The 17,419-nt window shown below is 43.2% G+C and overlaps 1 protein-coding gene across 1 annotated transcript; it reads left to right on the top strand.

Moving 5' to 3' along the window:
• Positions 1-2,325: 2,325 nt before the first annotated feature.
• On the top strand, positions 2,326-13,884 carry LOC133884311 (uncharacterized). Its single transcript, XM_062323671.1, has 8 exons — positions 2,326-3,102; positions 4,302-4,378; positions 4,850-5,018; positions 6,625-6,713; positions 11,164-11,328; positions 11,414-11,491; positions 12,295-12,398; positions 13,051-13,884. Exons 1-8 carry the CDS (start codon positions 2,520-2,522, stop codon positions 13,154-13,156), a joined length of 1,371 nt encoding a protein of 456 aa, XP_062179655.1. The 5' UTR covers positions 2,326-2,519; the 3' UTR covers positions 13,157-13,884.
• Positions 13,885-17,419: the final 3,535 nt, after the last annotated feature.

The following is a 17,419-nucleotide window of genomic DNA, read 5'->3' on the forward strand; positions in this document are numbered from 1 at the left end:
AAGGACTCTAGCTGTACTGAGTCTCTTTTTAGTATAATTTTAATCTATAGCTCTGTCCAAGTATTTGTAGCCTTCAGAGTATTGTATATCAAGATCGTTTTCTAGGTGTGATCTCATATTCTAGTTTAATTAGTGATATATCTAAATGATCAGTTTGGAAGCAAATCTTCATAGATTTGAGGCCAACTATTGTGAATGATCTGAGAGCCATTTTCTTATATCATGATAGTCAGTACTGTTTCAGATACTTGCTAAATAATTTCTGTGGTTATTTTCCAACAGCCACTTAAATTATGATCATATTTTTAATATATATTTCATGAAGCTTTTGTTATATTGAGATATGTATATATATGCTCATATTATCGCAAATACTACAACAATAGCATCCTCAGGCACCAAATCGATCTATATACTCGACCCATTCAATGGTCGTATGCACCGTCTAAGTCTCTCCTTACCCCAAAAGATGAAAAATGTGACTGGTAATCCACATCATGCAGACAATTGCACAAGAAATTTAAAGTAAGTATATGGCATTGGCATGAGAGGAGACAAAGAGGATTTTGTCTTCGTACAGAGATACTCTATCTAATCATAAATACTTATCGTTTGGATAAAGCTTCGGTCAAACTTTTAAAACTTTAACTTAAAAATATAAAAATCATATGTGTAAATTTATCTTGAAAATTATTTTCATACTATTATATTTTTATTAAATATTATAATTATTCTAATAGAAAATAATGGTCAAAATTACACATTGAAGATCATAAAAAATTAAAAGTGATAAGTATTTATGACCGAAGAGAGTATTTTGATACCCACACAATAATTGGTATGCTGTACTTTTTTTTTCTTATTTAAGTTTTTTGGCCATGGTTTACTGGTAACTGAAGCTTTTAATGAGACAACATATGCCAGGGTAACCACGAATACATATTCTTTTCTCCTTGTCGATTTATGTTTGTTGGGGTCTTTTGAGAGTTATTAACTTAGCATACATATACGTATATATTGCATAGGTAACGTAAAGTGTTCAAAAGGAGTGTTATGAAATAATTGATTTTCTGATGGGACCACTTACTTAATATGCCCGAATAAGCCGTAAATAACCCTAAGATATACTGGGCATATTGTAATCCCGTGTTGTTTAAGTAGTCTAGATGGAACTGTTTTCATTGTAACTTCATGGCAATGGTAAAACTATTGCATACATATACACATATACTATTGATAATAAATGGAAAAAAATCTAAAGAATAACATTTTTTATTTTACTATGTACTTTTGTGATTGATCTCATACTTATAGTCTCTAGGTTGTTGTTATTTCCTCCTGTTTAAAATAAATACCGCACTGATTTCGTGTGATCAAACTTTTAAAATTTCAATACATTTACTTAGATCATTTTGAAGTTTATAATAATGGAAATGCTCCTTTTCACACGTCTGATACATCGGATGAACAGCTCGCTCAGTCCACAGTATTATTAGGTCGGCCCAAAAATAATTTCGCATTTCTAATGTTTCAGACATTCAAATTTAATGTTTCAGATGTTATGCAAATTTGTTATCGTAGTTATTTCTGTATGTTGCATCTCGGGAATCTTTTGCGTATAGATCTGGATCCGAAAAAATTATCTATTTGAGTTAATTTCTATATATCTCCAATGTTTCGGATGTTCAAATTTAATGTTTCAGATATTATGAAAATTTATTGTAGAAGTTTTTCGATAATGTTGCATCCCGAAATCTCTTGTGTACAGATCCAGACCAAAAAATTATCCATTCAAATTAATTTCTAAAATTTTCGCATCTCCAATGTTTTATAGTTCAAATTGAATGTTTCAGATGTTATGAATTTTTACTGCAGAAGTTATTTTCGTATGTTGCATCTCGGAATATAGGAATTAACTCAAATGGATAATTTTTTTAGTCTGGATCTGTGTGCTTTTTTAGTGTATTTTTTTTTTATGTTGCGAACGTTGATTTAAAATATTACAGATGTTAGTCTTCGATATTGCGACGGACAGTTGAAACATTTAATATATCGGATGTCCTGACGCTAGCTTTACCGTTATAATAAAATATAAATAAATTATTATAAACATGTAACTATTGACATAACACACGTAATATAGTATTTCTCATTAATATCATAACCTATCTCGACGGCTTAACCAAAACCAATATTAATATCATTGTTCCTCGCATTGACTAATTAAACCAAAACCGAACTCAAATCTCTCCTACGAAAAGTCATAAAACATCAAAGAATTCCCCAACTCAACTACAAACAAAACCAAACAAAAAGAGAGGCCAGACGGCTAGACCATCACCACGGCGACGGTGAACAAGCAAAACCAAACCAAAACCAAAAGGCGAAGCAGACCAACCCAAGCAAAAGGAAGGGGATCTCCCATTCTCCCGAATCTCCCATTTCCAGGGGTCTCCGCGTCGGGCCCGCCTCTGCTTCCGCGTGCGCCGCCGGCTTATAGGGTTTCGCCGCCGCCGGCGATGGACCCACCGGCGAGGGGCTCCTCCGATCGCCGGGGGGCTGGCCAGGGCTCCGGTGCCGCGCCCTCCGGCCTCCGTCGCTACGGCCTCAACTTCTCCGCCTCCAGCCTCCTCCAGGCCCCACTCACCGCCCTCCTCGAGTACTCCGGCGTCGTCCCCTCCGGCCCCGCCCCGCAGGCGGCACACCTCCCGTCCGCGGTGCCCTCGTCGCCGTCCTTGCCGTCCGAGGTCGATGGCCTCCTTTCCGCCGCGGCTGCTGGGGATGGGGAGGTCTCGATCCGGATCCAGGGAGGCCCGGGCGACCCGGAGGCCGCGGGCGGGGCGGCCGTGGCGGCTTCGTCCGAGGACTCGATCGAAGCGACCGCCGGCTCGGAGGTTGACCAGGCGTCCGCGGCGGGGAGGGGAGGGGGTGCGGACGCGGAGGCGAACGGCGGCGGCGGGGGTGAGGCTGGCGCATCGGGGAACGGGGGCGGGGACCGCGCGTACCAGCGGTACGACGTGCACCACGTCGCGCGGTGGATCGAGCAGATATTGCCATTCTCGTTGCTCCTGCTCGTCGTCTTCATACGGCAGCATCTCCAAGGTTTGCTGTGTATTTCTTTCGTTTCCTAAAGATGTTTTGTTACTGAAATATTGTGCAATTTTACTGTTGTCGCGATTGCAGTTTGTTATTAAATTTGTTACGATTGCTAACAAATGGAGGAATTTAGAGTAAAGTCCACAAGAACTTTGGTTGCTTATGTTAAAATTTGTCATTGGGCTCTACTACCTTCTGTTATGAATGCTAAGCAAAAAGTAAAGGACGTAGTTTTTGGAATGCAACAAGACAACAACTTAGATCAGCTATGTTAGTGTTTGAAGTTAGCATTTCTTATGCTTTTTCTGTACCATGGCAGGTCATGGACTCATGGTATCTATTTCGTAGGATGTGATTTCAGTGTCCTGTGGTTGTAGGGAATTACTTGGGTTATTTTCAGATCATTATGGTTTGGTTGGTGTTGTTACGTGGTTTTAGTTGAGTTCGTAGTTACTTATGGTGGTTTTAACATCTTTCAGTTGACACATGTCGAAAACATTATAGCTTGGTATGGAGAGTTAGCTGCGCTAGCTCAGCTTTATTAACTTTCTGAAATCAGGCTCCTCTATTAGTTAGGAGGTATCCATTCTCATTCCCTATCTGGTTGAGCTTGTAATTGAGTGATGAGTTTTTTCAGCCAGTCTTGTTTACTTGCACGTAAAGGCATTTTCTGCTTATCTTAACTGATGGCTCAGAGGAGCACATCTACATTTACCATAGTTGGAATTCCTTGTATGTGCTCAAATCTTCGTAGCTTTGCAATATGATTCAGATGCATGCATCTCTCCAGGCATTTAACATATCTGTTCGAGTAGGCTGTGCCAACTTGCTTATGAGTTATGGGTCAACTTTCTTTCCACCAAGAACTTATATTTTGAGAATGCCTAATGCTTATGTGTTTCTTCATTCATTGAACGTCCACCAAGTTGAGCTCTATAGCAGTAGTATTCATGCAACAGCCTAGTTATGTTTTTTTAGTTAGCCTTGTGTTTTAGTACCTTACCTGGAGAGTATGCCCTGTGTATCTTTCTGCCACTATAATGTATTGACCTGTAACACCATATTTGTATTTAAAGAGGTGAAATAAATCATTTTAGTTGCATGTTTTAAATTCTATTTCAATTACTTGTTTGGTTTTTGTCTGGGCAAGGATTGTTGTAGAAGGGTCTGAGTGCCAACTAATGGAAGGATTGGTTGGTATGCAGGTTTCTTTGTCACAATTTGGATTGCTGCTGTAATGTTCAAATCAAATGATATATTGAGGAAGCAAACTTCTTTGAAGGTTGGAGTTTTTGACACATCACTTTCTAAATTGCGTACCTAGCTTAATGAAATTTTTTACGTATGGGATGCCTACTTAGCCAGCCTTTCCTCTCTGCTAACCTCATCAGTTGGAATAGCAGCATTATGATTATCTGCAACAAAGAAAATGTTTCATAACTTGTTTGTACAAATAATGGCACTTGACGTAAAATCAGAGTCAAATGGTGAATTTTCCAAGACATCATTTATGAGCTTAAGAAAGCTTTTGTATATCATTGCATCTATGCTCTGACCATAATGGACAGTAGAACGACAAATACATAATTCAAATGATATCAGCTGGTGTTGAGTTATGTTTTACCACTGCACCAGTTAGTACCATGTTGCTCAGCCTATCAGCCATACTTATGTGGAACTATCCTACTTGATAAATCATGAAAACATTTGTTAGTAACATCTTGATATTTCCAACTTGTATTTTTCTTAACAGGGCGAGAGAAAAATATCTGTACTCGTTGGGATTACGGTAATCTTCATGATTCATGTGTTTGGCGTCTATTGGTGGTACAGGAATGACGATCTTCTCAGACCTCTGCTCATGCTTCCTCCAAAAGATATACCACCATTCTGGCATGCGATTTTTATCATCATGGTCAATGGTATTGTTAACTTGAATTTGCTCATATAGTTTCTCAAATGTACGGCAGCTAAATATTCTGTAAGCCACATAGAATTGCCTTTCTTGAGTTTACTATAGATTAAATATTAGTTTATCTGAATATTGTTCTGCATTTATCACTTTTTCTTGAATGCTGAAATTGCAAATGAACTTGTTACTTTACTGCCTGTTTGCTGACATTCTGTGTAATGAATTTCAGCAATACCTTTTATGCCACTGAATAGGTTCAGATGTTAACAATATGCCACTGATGTCTCACTAACATGTAGGCCCGGGGCCTACGTTCAGCCTCACAATGAGTGGCGTATTATAAAACATGCAATTATTCAGTGGCATATTGTGGATTTTTTTCTTGAATTTTCGTTCTTTATTCATTAGCTAGATTTTTAGAACTTATAATGTACAACAGAAAAAATACTGTCAGCATGTTTGGTTTCTTTCCCACCGCTGCCTAGTTTTGGCTAATGAGGTTAGTGCACAAGACAACATGTTTGGTTCCCTTGCCCTGTTTGAATTTGGGCAAAGTGGGCAAGGATTTCCTTGCTTTTGAGGGAGAGTCAAATTGTCTCTCCTCTAGCAAGATTTGCCTTGCGCGACCTTGCCTTCTACAATGGCTAGGCAAAGTTGGGCAAAAGAAACCAAACATGCCCTTTGTTATTGCTTTCGTTTAAGGCCTTTTGTTGAAGTAATCAACTTCGCCCATTCGATGTTCGCCTTCTGCGGTTGCGAAATCTTGCAAACTAACAATGATGTTCTTTTTATGAAATACGCAACAAGAACTGATGATGAGTTAAACATATTGCAACACTAAACTGTACTAGAGAACTGGAACAATTGAATGGCATAGAACTGACTGTTTAACAAGGTTCTTAGGTGACAAAGCGCTTCGAAAGGCATGGGTGTCGCTGACACATTGCCAAAAATCAGAGAGAGAGAGGAAGAGTGGGAGTGGAACTGGCCAGCAAGGCCAAGCAGCCTCCGCCTCCCCCTCCCCCATCCCCCCGGTGGCGGTTGATCTGAAGGGCAGTGCAGTGAGGGGCAGGGGAGCGACAGGGAGGAGTAGCTGGCTGCTGGAGAGAAAGAGATGGGAAAGCAAGTGGCGGTGATGCTGCTAGAGAGATGAAGAGTGAGTGGTGCTGCGAGAGTGATACATGGAGGGCATTAAGCGATCAGGATTCAGGGCAAGTTGATAAGGGAGGGGTATGGTGGGCTGGGCCAGCCCAGTCCCTTCTACTGCGTTTTCTTTTTTCTTTTCCTTTTTCTTTCCTCTTCTCCCTGCTGCTGTTGTTCTGCTGTTTCTAGGTTGGTATGGTGTCACCTTGCCTCACTTCACAAGTGCCTAGGCATCGCTTAGGTGTTTGTAAGTGGTGGGTTGCCATGCCTCACCTTACTGCCTTAAGAACCTTGATATTTAATGCAGCCTGTTACACTTGTGCTTCTGGGACATATTTTCTGTTTTGGTAAAATAACTCTTCATATCATTTACTCTTAAAAACGTTCTTTTAGAGACACAGGGAAACAAGTTGACATGTTTTTCGGTTATCATAATTGATGTAACGATATGTCTAACCATGAGTTACTTCCAGATACAATGGTTCGCCAGGCAGCAATGGCCATCAAGTGCATGCTACTTATGTACTACAAGAACTGCAGAGGCCGTAACTACCGTAGGCAGGTAAGCATGTTTTCCAAATTCTTATGCTTTGTTATAAAAATTGCTTGTGATCTTCATCTACTCATGTTGTATAGCAACTTGTGTAGCGTTGATTAATATAACCGTATGCCTAACTTCTACGAATAATCTATGATAAAAAGTCAGTGTATTCTTATAATGACAATTATATTGTGCACCCTTCATGACTAAGTGATTGTTATGCTGGCAAGGGGTGTGGATTTTGTAAAGACAATGCTAGCCAGTGAACTTTGTGCAACAATTGGTGTTGCCAATGCTGAGTATTGACATACACACCAATACCAGTGTTGACAGTATCTTAAATCCTTTTCACCTAACAGTGGATGATATTTGTTCTAGGAACCATATGTCGATGGTAGTATTGGTCTTTGTTCCCTCTAATATAGTCTATATAGATACACTGAATTAGAGTGTACAGCTCAAGCATTTAGTCGAGAATGATTTGTTTCTCTTTCCGAGGACATGTTCAACATTAGGGGTTGAATACAGCCTTCAATTCTCTGGCACGTAAAAAATAAATTCAAAATTTCTTAATCTCATCATATGTTGCAAACATTTGATGGTACGTGGTTTCCATCTGGTGCTGTTCTACTGTAACATGCAGGGATTAGTTCTCTAGAGTGTTAGTTATCATTAAGGCTCGCTTGGATACCGAGCTGGCTCGGCTCGTTAAGGCTCGCTTGGATACCGAGCTGGTTCGGTTCGGCTCGTTAGGACTAACAAGCTGAAAAGGGAGATTGACTCGGTTCATTAGAAAGCTGGAGCTGCCTCGTTTGGCTCATGAGCTGAGTGTTATGTGGGGAAAACACTACACAAGGAAGGGGAAGAAGTCAAAGGCGCCAGCCGGCCCAAGTAGTGGATAAAGGAAGGTTAGCATGAGTGATAGGCCTTAATTTGAGGATTTGGTCAGCCATGCATTTGAGGAATTAGTCCAGCCACGCATTCTTAGCATTCTTAATTTGAGGATTTGGTTAGCCGCATGGCTATGTAAGCCGATGGGCACCCTGAGAATAATTCAAGAAGGAGATCAGTTCATTCCTAATCTTCCTCCTCTCTCTAATCTTCCTCTTCTACCCAAAATAGGGAGCCGAGGGGCAAAACCTCGCTCCTTGCCTACCGGCGGCTACCACCTGAGAAGTCAGGGGCCGCCACCTGAACCTCCACTGCTACCATCGAGACCTCGACGTAACATCTTGGTATCAGCTTCCAGGCCATCCTCCCCTACCCCTTCCGCCGCTCAAACCCCCCACGCAGCCGCCAACACCACCATGCCGGGCACCGACGACGTCAATGCGGCGCTTTCCGACGTGATGGCCCAGCTCAAGGACCTCACCGCCGCCGTCACCGCCCTGACCACCACCACCGTCAGCAACTCTCAGGCGATCCAGCGCCTGGAGCAAGCCCGCCAGCCCTCGCAGCGCCCTGGGGATTTCGCCTCGGGCTCGAACCACACCGGCGAGCACCACAACGATCGGCCGCCGAAGTTCCAGAAGATGGACTTCCCCAAGTATGACAGCAAGGGCGATCCATTACCTTTCCTCAACCGCTGCGAATCATACTTCTTCCAGCAACGCATCGTCGAGGAAGAGAAGGTATGGATGGCGTCGTACAACCTCACCGATGCCGCGCAACTCTGGTATATGCAGATCCAAATGGACGAGGGCACCCCGGCGTGGCGACGGTTCTCGGAGCTCCTGAACCTGCGCTTTGGTCCGCCCCTCTGCTCCAATCCCCTGGGCGAACTCTCGGCGTGCAAGCGCACGGGCTCCGTGGAGGAGTTTCAAGACCGCTTCCAGGCGCTCCTGCCGCGCGCGGGCGTCCTCACGGAGGCCCAGAGGGTGCAGCTCTTCACCGCGGGTCTCCAGCCGCCGCTCAGCCTCGACGTCGAGGTCCTCAATCCTCAGTCGCTGGCGGTGGCTATGAGCCTGGCCCGTAAAATGGAACTGCGTGAACAGTTTGCGGCCTCGTCTGCAGCGCCAACCACGTCCACCTGCAACAACGGCAAAGGCATCCTCCCGGCGCCCAGGGCCCTACCAGCTCCACCAACAACCCTGGCGCTGCCGGCGCCGCCCGCAACGACGGTCACCGTGGAAGGGCGCCAGGTCAAGAAGTTGTCGCAGTCCGAGATGGAGGAGCGCCGTCGGCTCGGCCTCTGCTTCAACTGCAACGAGAAGTTCGGCCGGGGCCACAACAAGGTGTGCCAACGCCTCTTCCTCCTTGACCTGGATGACGAGGCCGACGACGCCGAGGGCTCTGAAGAGCCACACGCCGACGACGTCCCCCACATCTCGCTCCACGCGATCGCCGGGATCCGCACGAGCGAGACGATGCAGCTCTTCATCACGGTGGGCGGTACCACCCTGCACGCCCTGCTGGACACAGGCTCCACCCACAACTTCATCTCCGAGGAGGGCGCCGCCGCCACAAAGCTGCCTACCCAACGCCGCGGCACCCTCTACGTGACGGTGGCCAATGGAGAGCGCGTCCCGTGCGCGGGCGTCTTGCGATAGGCCGCCTTCACCATCGACGGGGAGTCCTTCGTCGCTGACTTCTTCGTGCTCCCCCTCGCTGGATATGATGTGGTGCTGGGCACTCAGTGGCTGGCCACCCTGGGCCCGATCTTGTGGGACCTCGGCCGCCTCTCGATGTCATTCTGGCGCCACGATCACCACGTCTGCTGGCGCGGCACCGCAGGACCTGCCGGGCTCGGGCTCCACCTCTCCACCGGTGGCGATCTCCTCGACGACCTGCTCACTGAGTTCGAGGGGGTCTTCGCCGAGCCACAAGGGCTGCCGCCACCGCGCTCTCATGACCACCACATCAACCTCGTGGCAGGCGCGGCACCGGTGGCAGTTAGACCCTACCGTTACCCCTCGGCACACAAGGACGAGTTGGAGCGCCAGTGTCGTGTCATGCTCGACCAGGGCTTGATCCGGCCCAGCTCCTCGGCCTTCTCTTCGCCGGTACTGCTCGTCAAGAAATCGGATGGGTCCTGGCGCTTCTGCGTCGACTACAGAGCACTCAATGGCATCACGGTGAAGGATGCATTTCCGATCCCGGTGGTGGACGAGCTGTTGGACGAGCTCAAAGGCGCCCGCTTCTTCACCAAGCTGGATCTCTGAACCGGGTACCATCAGGTGCGCATGTTTCCCGCAGACGTTCACAAGACGGCCTTCCGCACCCACGACGGCCTCTATGAGTTCCTGGTGATGCCGTTTGGCCTCTCCAACGCGCCGGCCACGTTCCAGGCACTAATGAACGAGATCCTGCGGCCCTTCCTCCGCCGCTTCGTGCTCGTCTTCTTCGACGACATCCTCATCTTCAGCAACTCGTGGGCGGAACATCTGCGTCATCTCCGCGCGGTGCTCACGCTGTTCCAGCAGCGATACCCATCATTTCAGCTCGCGGACGAGCTGCTGGTCGAGGGGGGGAGAGATGTTATGTGGGGAAAACACTACACAAGGAAGGGGAAGAAGTCAAAAGCGCCAGCCGGCCCAAGTAGTGGATAAAGGAAGGTTAGCATGAGTGATAGGCCTTAATTTGAGGATTTGGTCAGCCATGCATTTGAGGAATTAGTCCAGCCACGCATTCTTAGCATTCTTAATTTGAGGATTTGGTTAGCCGCATGGCTATGTAAGCCGATGGGCACCCTGAGGATAATTCAAGAAGGAGATCAGTTCATTCCTAATCTTCCTCCTCTCTCTCTAATCTTCCTCTTCTACCCAAAATAGGGAGCCGAGGGGCAAAACCTCGCTCCTTGCCTACCGGCGGCTACCACCTGAGAAGTCAGGGGCCACCACCTGAACCTCCACCGCTACCATCGAGACCTTGACGTAACATGAGCGTAGTTCAACTTCAATGTCAAGAGTCTAGGTGAGATTAAACACTTCAACAATGTTTAAGCATGTTAATAATATCGAAAATAATAACTCATAATAACATGACCAAAAATACCAATGCGCATCAATAAATACAAAGAAACATAGATGTTTCGGTACTCAACATAGTTTCTGTGAATACTAGGCTTGCCTTATAGGTTGATGACAAGTTGAGCTTGGTCAAACATGAAAATATCACTATACTATTGAACTCAGAATTTGACATTGCCATATCTATCGGGCCTAATGAGCTAATCGAGCAGCTCACGTGCTGGCTTGTTAAGAAAACGAGCAAGAAAAGGGGCTTGGTTCGGTTTGTTTAAAAGGATGAGCCGAGCCAAATTGAACTGAGCCTGTGAATGAGCCGAGCTGCTCGCGAGTCTCGAGCTTTTTTGCCAGCCCTAGTTATCATCATGACTTCTTGAATAATTACTAAGATCTTATCAACATTTTGTTGATTTTGTAAGTTGATCAACTTGGTCTGATCCTTTTGTTAAACACTGAGGGGTTTATAGTTGGTTCTTATTATTCTCCACTTCTTCCTGTTTTGTTAGGGCCAAATGCTAACCCTTGTGGAGTACCTTCTGCTTCTTTATCGTGCCTTGTTGCCAACTCCTGTTTGGTATCGTTTCTTTCTGAACAAAGAATATGGGAGTCTCTTCTCATCTTTAACCACTGGGCTGTACATGACTTTCAAGTTGACTTCGGTAGTTGAGAAGGTACTACCGACATATAATTGTTTGCTGCACTTACATATAACTCTGGTTTGAAATCATATTTCTGATTCTTGATGTGGCTTCCCAGGTTCAGTCATTCTTGGCTGCGGTGAAAGCATTGTCACGTAAAGACGTGCATTATGGGTCTTACGCAACTGCAGAACAGGTAAAAATCTCCTTTGCTGGGTCATGCTTCTAGTTTGTACTCTCTAATTGCTTGGGTAACAGGATACCATTGGCTTGCCCATAGTATCTCCTAATTCTTTAAATGCTTGTTTCTTTCAAAAAGTGTTTTTACTATTTATTTTGTAGAGCTACGGTCAGTTTGCTGTCTTCTGCTGTCCTTATTATTAAAACTGCTGTGGAAAACTAGCAGACTGTTTGGTAGATCATATAGTTTAAAAATTCTGCCACAGTGGCTAGTCCTTCTCTGATTTCTTTCATGTAGATTGTTTTGTTAGTAACTGAACCTACTTCTATTGTTTTGGGAACCAACAATATCTGTTTTGCAATAAAGTTTAAAAAACATCTAATCACACACTAAAATATCTAAAAGCGCTTCCACCAAACAGGATTATCATAAGGCACTGTGATGCCATGGAGTCTTAACTCTTGCTAGAGTAAATGATTAATATCTACATTCCTTAACTTTGGTTGATTATGTATTTCTTAGTGTTCAGAATAGACTCGTGGCACCTGCACGGTGATACAAATAGATATTACTATCGAGCTACCACTGCTGTCCTTGTGGAAGCTTGCTAAATTAATGTTATTTAATTTAAAGTATGACTTTTGTATAAATTCTGCAACTAGCAGCTATCCAAGATCTAGAGAATATGAAATGTTACATCGCCATTCTGGTTGTTTTGCCAGTTTGGTTGGTAGTCTTGAAGAGTCGAGACTGTTGTCTGCAAATCTAGGTTTTTTCTTAGTGCTAATGGATCTGTTTATTTCTGGGCCATGATGCAGGTAAATGCTGCTGGTGATATGTGTGCCATCTGCCAGGAGAAGATGCATGTGCCTGTTCTCCTTTGCTGTAAACATATTTTCTGTGAAGACTGCGTTTCAGAATGGTAACATTCTTTGACTGCCATTTATTTTATGCACCTATTGTCAGGCATCTCGTTGAATATATTTACTGAATTCTCGTGTGTTCTTTATGTGTGAATGAGGCAGTCTTGGAAGTGATGTTATTCAAGAAACAACAGTTAACCAATCTATATCTTTTACTATGACTAGTGCGTCTGTCGCAAAAAGCAAATAGTGTGACTATTGACTACTGCAATAGAGTTTTAATCTCTAGGTCTAGGATATCTTCATCGCGAGGGGACAATTGCTTATGGCAATGCTGCAGAATATCTGTTTTGGTAAAACATTTTTTATATAGCAGAGCAAGGTACATAGATTTAGGGCGTATTAGTCTCCTTACCACCCTAGCTATTGGGTAAGTAAATCCTTTTCGGTCCATTAAAAAAGGAAATCCTTTCTAGTGGAGGGGAGCCAATTTGTCTCCTCCAAAAGGAATGAAATATTTAGGTGTGCAAGGGAGCATAACATGCCTATTGGTAGGCAAAGGTCAGCAAGGGAACTAAACATGCCCTTAAATTTCTCTTGCTTTTCACTAGTGAATTTTTTCAATGCTTAGTTGTTTGCAATAATTTTACCTGTGATTCTCCTATTTGGAAAACCACAAGAAGTGATGGCTTGTTATTATGGTGCTTCTAGGTTTGAGCGAGAACGGACTTGCCCCTTGTGTAGAGCATTGGTAAAACCTGCTGATATTCGGTCATTTGGTGATGGTTCCACAAGTCTATTCTTCCAGTTGTTTTAGACTCCAAATGGCAAACTACTAACATAACAATGGACAAGCAATCACATAAGGAAAATTCAAGTGGAGGTCCTTTTTATTTAACATGTGAAACCATCTTCCCGGTGATGTCAATGTGAGAAGGTTCAAGAAGATTATCTGACAGTGGAATCGTTATGTTTGTCAATATGTTCAAGCAATAGTTTAGAGAGCTGTTCAGTTGCAACGTCAGCATATGTTTGCAGCAAACTTCATCCAAACTCTGTAAAGCTGGACGGACGATCTGGATGTGAAGGCCCATTGAGACTGACTACGTCCTTGCTATCGGCTTGCTTTCTGTAAAAAATTGGTGATTGTTGGTCAAGTGGATGCTTCTGGGTGTAACTGAAACCTGCAAGTTTTGCTTGCCATATTGACTTATAGGCAGGAAGAATTATCTGTTACTGGTGGGAAGTGGTAAAAATGTAACCTGTAAAGCTTTGATACATGAGAATGCTGAAAACCATACACAAAATGGTGCGTCTTACAGAACAGTAAATACTACCGGACCGCATTGTTCACAAATCTTGTAAATGCTTTGTGCCGTTTGTTATCTGTACTTATCTAGTTATTTTGCTTACTTGTATTCCTGGATCATCGGTGCGTGTTGTCTTTGCCGGTGCGGGTTTATTTCTTCTCTTGCTGCTACTTTTGGTCCAAGTACATAATACAGGTTATAATGGAAGTTCATAACATAGAAGTCATATTCCTTTTGCCTCTGCGGTTTCTGTTTTGTTTCAACATATCAAACGAACCCTTGATTACGATCGCTTTGATTCTGGTTGGTTCGTAAGGACTTGAGACATGAAACGGTGGTTGATTCTCAAGCAAAGAACTGACGAACTGCTCGGGCGTTCACCGTTGCTGCTGCCACCGGTAGCGGTATCTCGTCGATACCGAGGTTTAATTTTGATAGCTGTATTCATTTTCATTTGGGCTTTTGCTATCTAGTGAAAGTTCACTAAAAGGACAAACCTAGATTTAGGATTAGAGTTACGGTGGACGAGTGATTATGGGGTTGAGAGCAAAAGGGGTTTGGAATTAGTAGCTTGATGAGCATTAGGTTTGGCTACCTCTAATAAACAAAGAAAGGTCCAAAACATCGAAGAATTAAAGCGGGGTAAAGAGAGGAATAAATTGAACTTGTCTCATAAATTTGGATTTGATCAAATAGGTTTAAGCTCAAGATTTAATGGAGATGTTTAAAGTTCTTCGGCCATCAGAATCGGAGTCTTGAGAAGTTATGGCAGCAAGATTTGCGGTCACCACATAATAGGATGTGGTCACCGCATGTTGCGGTGACAATTGATTTTTTTTTTAAAAAGTGAATCAACTCAAGGTGATAATAGAAAATATGGAAAGCTCCTTATAATCTTTACATAGACACTAAGATCATCAATATTGGAGTCTGGAGCAAGGGGTTATTGCCAAAATCCCCAGGATGGTTTTTTGGCACTACATGATGCGATGACTTATTACAGTGCACTGTAATATGTTTATAGCAAATACTGTTTTTAGGCTCCAACTCAACACATATTATGATGAGGTCAATGTTGTGACTACAATTTGAGTTATAACTTTAAACAATACAATTTGAGCTATAACAACTATTTTTTAGAGTTGGCTCTATAAATACCTTTCCATCGGCCCATTTGAGGTTGCTAGAGCTCAAGGGAAGGTTCATCACACATTTGGAGTTCTTTAGCCACCAAGTGAAGATATTTGAAGATCAAGGTGATTAAAGACTTGTTTATTACTAGTTTAGGCCTTGTGTGCATCTAGCTTGCCTATAGTTGGATGAAGTGAGTGATCTGCATTTATTACTCTTAGTGCTTGCCACCACCTGAATGGCATGGCGATAACGTTATCCTACGGGACCCTCTAAGGAGGTTGTGGAGCGGCTGTAAGCTTTGTGAGCGAGAGGAGTGGTCTGTGCTGGAGCAAACAAGCACTACTATAGCGAAGATGACAATGATCATCCGGATGTTCCTAGTAAGAGACCCATCGGCATGTGTGTAGCTCTAATAGCTAGAGCCGTAGAGTTATCCGTTCAGGGAGATTGACCCCTGCGAGGGACTCCAACGTGAACTAGAGGTGAGCAGCAACTCAAAAACCATGGGACAAAGTGTGTAGTTTTTAGGATTGGAACCTAGGGTGTAAAACTTTATTACATGAGAGTAGTCCCACTAGATAAACGTAGAACATATTTAGATGGAAATGATGTTCAGAGACGGGATGGATGGTAGGGCTCTACAATTTGATGGCACAATTTTTCACCATTGGAAAGTCCTCATGTCTTGTTATCTTGAGGCAAAAGGATTAGATGTTTTGAGGGTGGTACATGTTAGCATGAATCCTATTCATAGGCCTAACATACTATAAAAGCTGGCAAGGAAGAGTTGCAATTCAATGCTATAGCTAGAAGGATTTTGTTCCCATCACTTAACATTGATGTTTTCAATTGGGTTTATAGCCTCACAAATGCATATGATGTATGGACCACGCTCATTGAACTAAAGATGTGCGTGAAGAAAAATTATCATGCTGTCAAGCTTAATTTGAATAATTTTGCTATGCTCCCTCATGAAAATGCTAATGATATATTTTCATGTTTAAATATTATTGTCAATGAGCTAAATGGCATAGGCTTGACACAATTAAAATATGAAGATGTTGTGAGGAAAATGTTCCAAGTTCTTCTCTAGCCCAAATATGACACCATCATCACCATCATGCACAATTTTGAATATTTTATCAAGATGACTCCAATAAAATTGCTAGGAAAGCTCACTTCACAAGAGATTTTTTAAAAATGGGAATGAATCTCCTTCTTCATCTAGGAAAGAGAGCATTGCTCTTGCAAGCAAGTAAGAAAACATGAAGATGATGAAGAAAAAAGAAGAGTCAAGCCCACCTTCAAGTGACGAAGAAGAAGAGGAATGTGGATGATTCAAGTGAAGATAAAGTCGATCGGGAAGTCATTGTAATTATGAAGAAATTGGACAAGACTTTGAAGAACGTCAACTTCGAAGGCATCCCAATGACAATCAAAGATGTGGCCTTCACAACTATGAGGAGAGAACCAAGAAAAAAAAAGTTTCTTGGATGTAAAAAAAGAAGGCACTAATTTGACTGTTGTTCATGTCTTCTCAAAAATAAGAAGAACAACAAAATCAAGAAAGACAGGAGAAAGAAAGGAAAATAGAGAATCCACTCACATGCATTGGCAAATGGGTAGATATGGATGATGATGAGGTGTTAGGCTAAAGCTTAAGTGATGATGAAGGAATCTTTAGCAAGAGATTAGCCTCCCTCACCATCAAGAAATCAATTCCTCCACCGCCGTCATCACCATCTAACGATGTCTAATGGGTAACTACCATATCCAGACATCCTAGGGTTTTCCGTAATTCTTGGTGCATATCTCTATCTACAAGAAGGGGATCCCTTGAAAAAAGAAAACTACCCATAGGAACCCAGGGTATCCCGTAAATAAGGAAGTATATCTAAGAACAGAAAGAAAGACTTCAGAGGACGTATGAAGCCCCCCTATATATACGAAGCATAGGGACCCTACAGAGGAGGGGGGGGGGTCTTTTCTACAAGTCTTTACAGAAGCCAACAATCATCAGAAGACTACAAGGCATTAGAAGCCGTTTGACCAGGTTAGATCTATCTAGGTTAGCCATGCACCTCTTTGTAACAGTCTCAGATCAATACAAGACAAACATGATATAGGATTATTATCTTAAGGTAGGCTCGAACCTGTCTAAAAACCCCTTTGCGTATTCATTTGATACGTCTACTAGAGGCATCCCCCATCTATTCTATAAATTCATAAAATCGTTGGCTCACCAATCGTTAATAGCTTGCACCGATCATGCGTCCTTCAACTACAGACTTGACGACCTAGCCGGTAAAGGCTGGATGAACTCGGCGATCGACATGATGAAATAAATTCTCATTTAGGTCTTGAATTCCCATCTAGCCCTAGCAGAGAACAACTCTGATAAGGGGAGATCGCGTAATGCCTAGTCACAAGAAGTATCAGACTCAGAGAGGCTTAATCCCCAGAACAAGGTGTCCCGAGATGACAACCAAATAACCAATTATCGTAGGACCTTGCCAGTAAAAGATCATCTGATCAACAACTTGCACAAGCTTGTTAATTGGCGGAGACACTCGAGGACACACGAGGTGGCATCATCCGCCCCTCGATGATTTGATCGAGGGATGTCCCGACATCGT

Source organism: Phragmites australis, chromosome 11 (genome assembly GCF_958298935.1).
Source record: "Phragmites australis chromosome 11, lpPhrAust1.1, whole genome shotgun sequence".
Lineage (NCBI taxonomy): Eukaryota > Viridiplantae > Streptophyta > Magnoliopsida > Poales > Poaceae > Phragmites > Phragmites australis.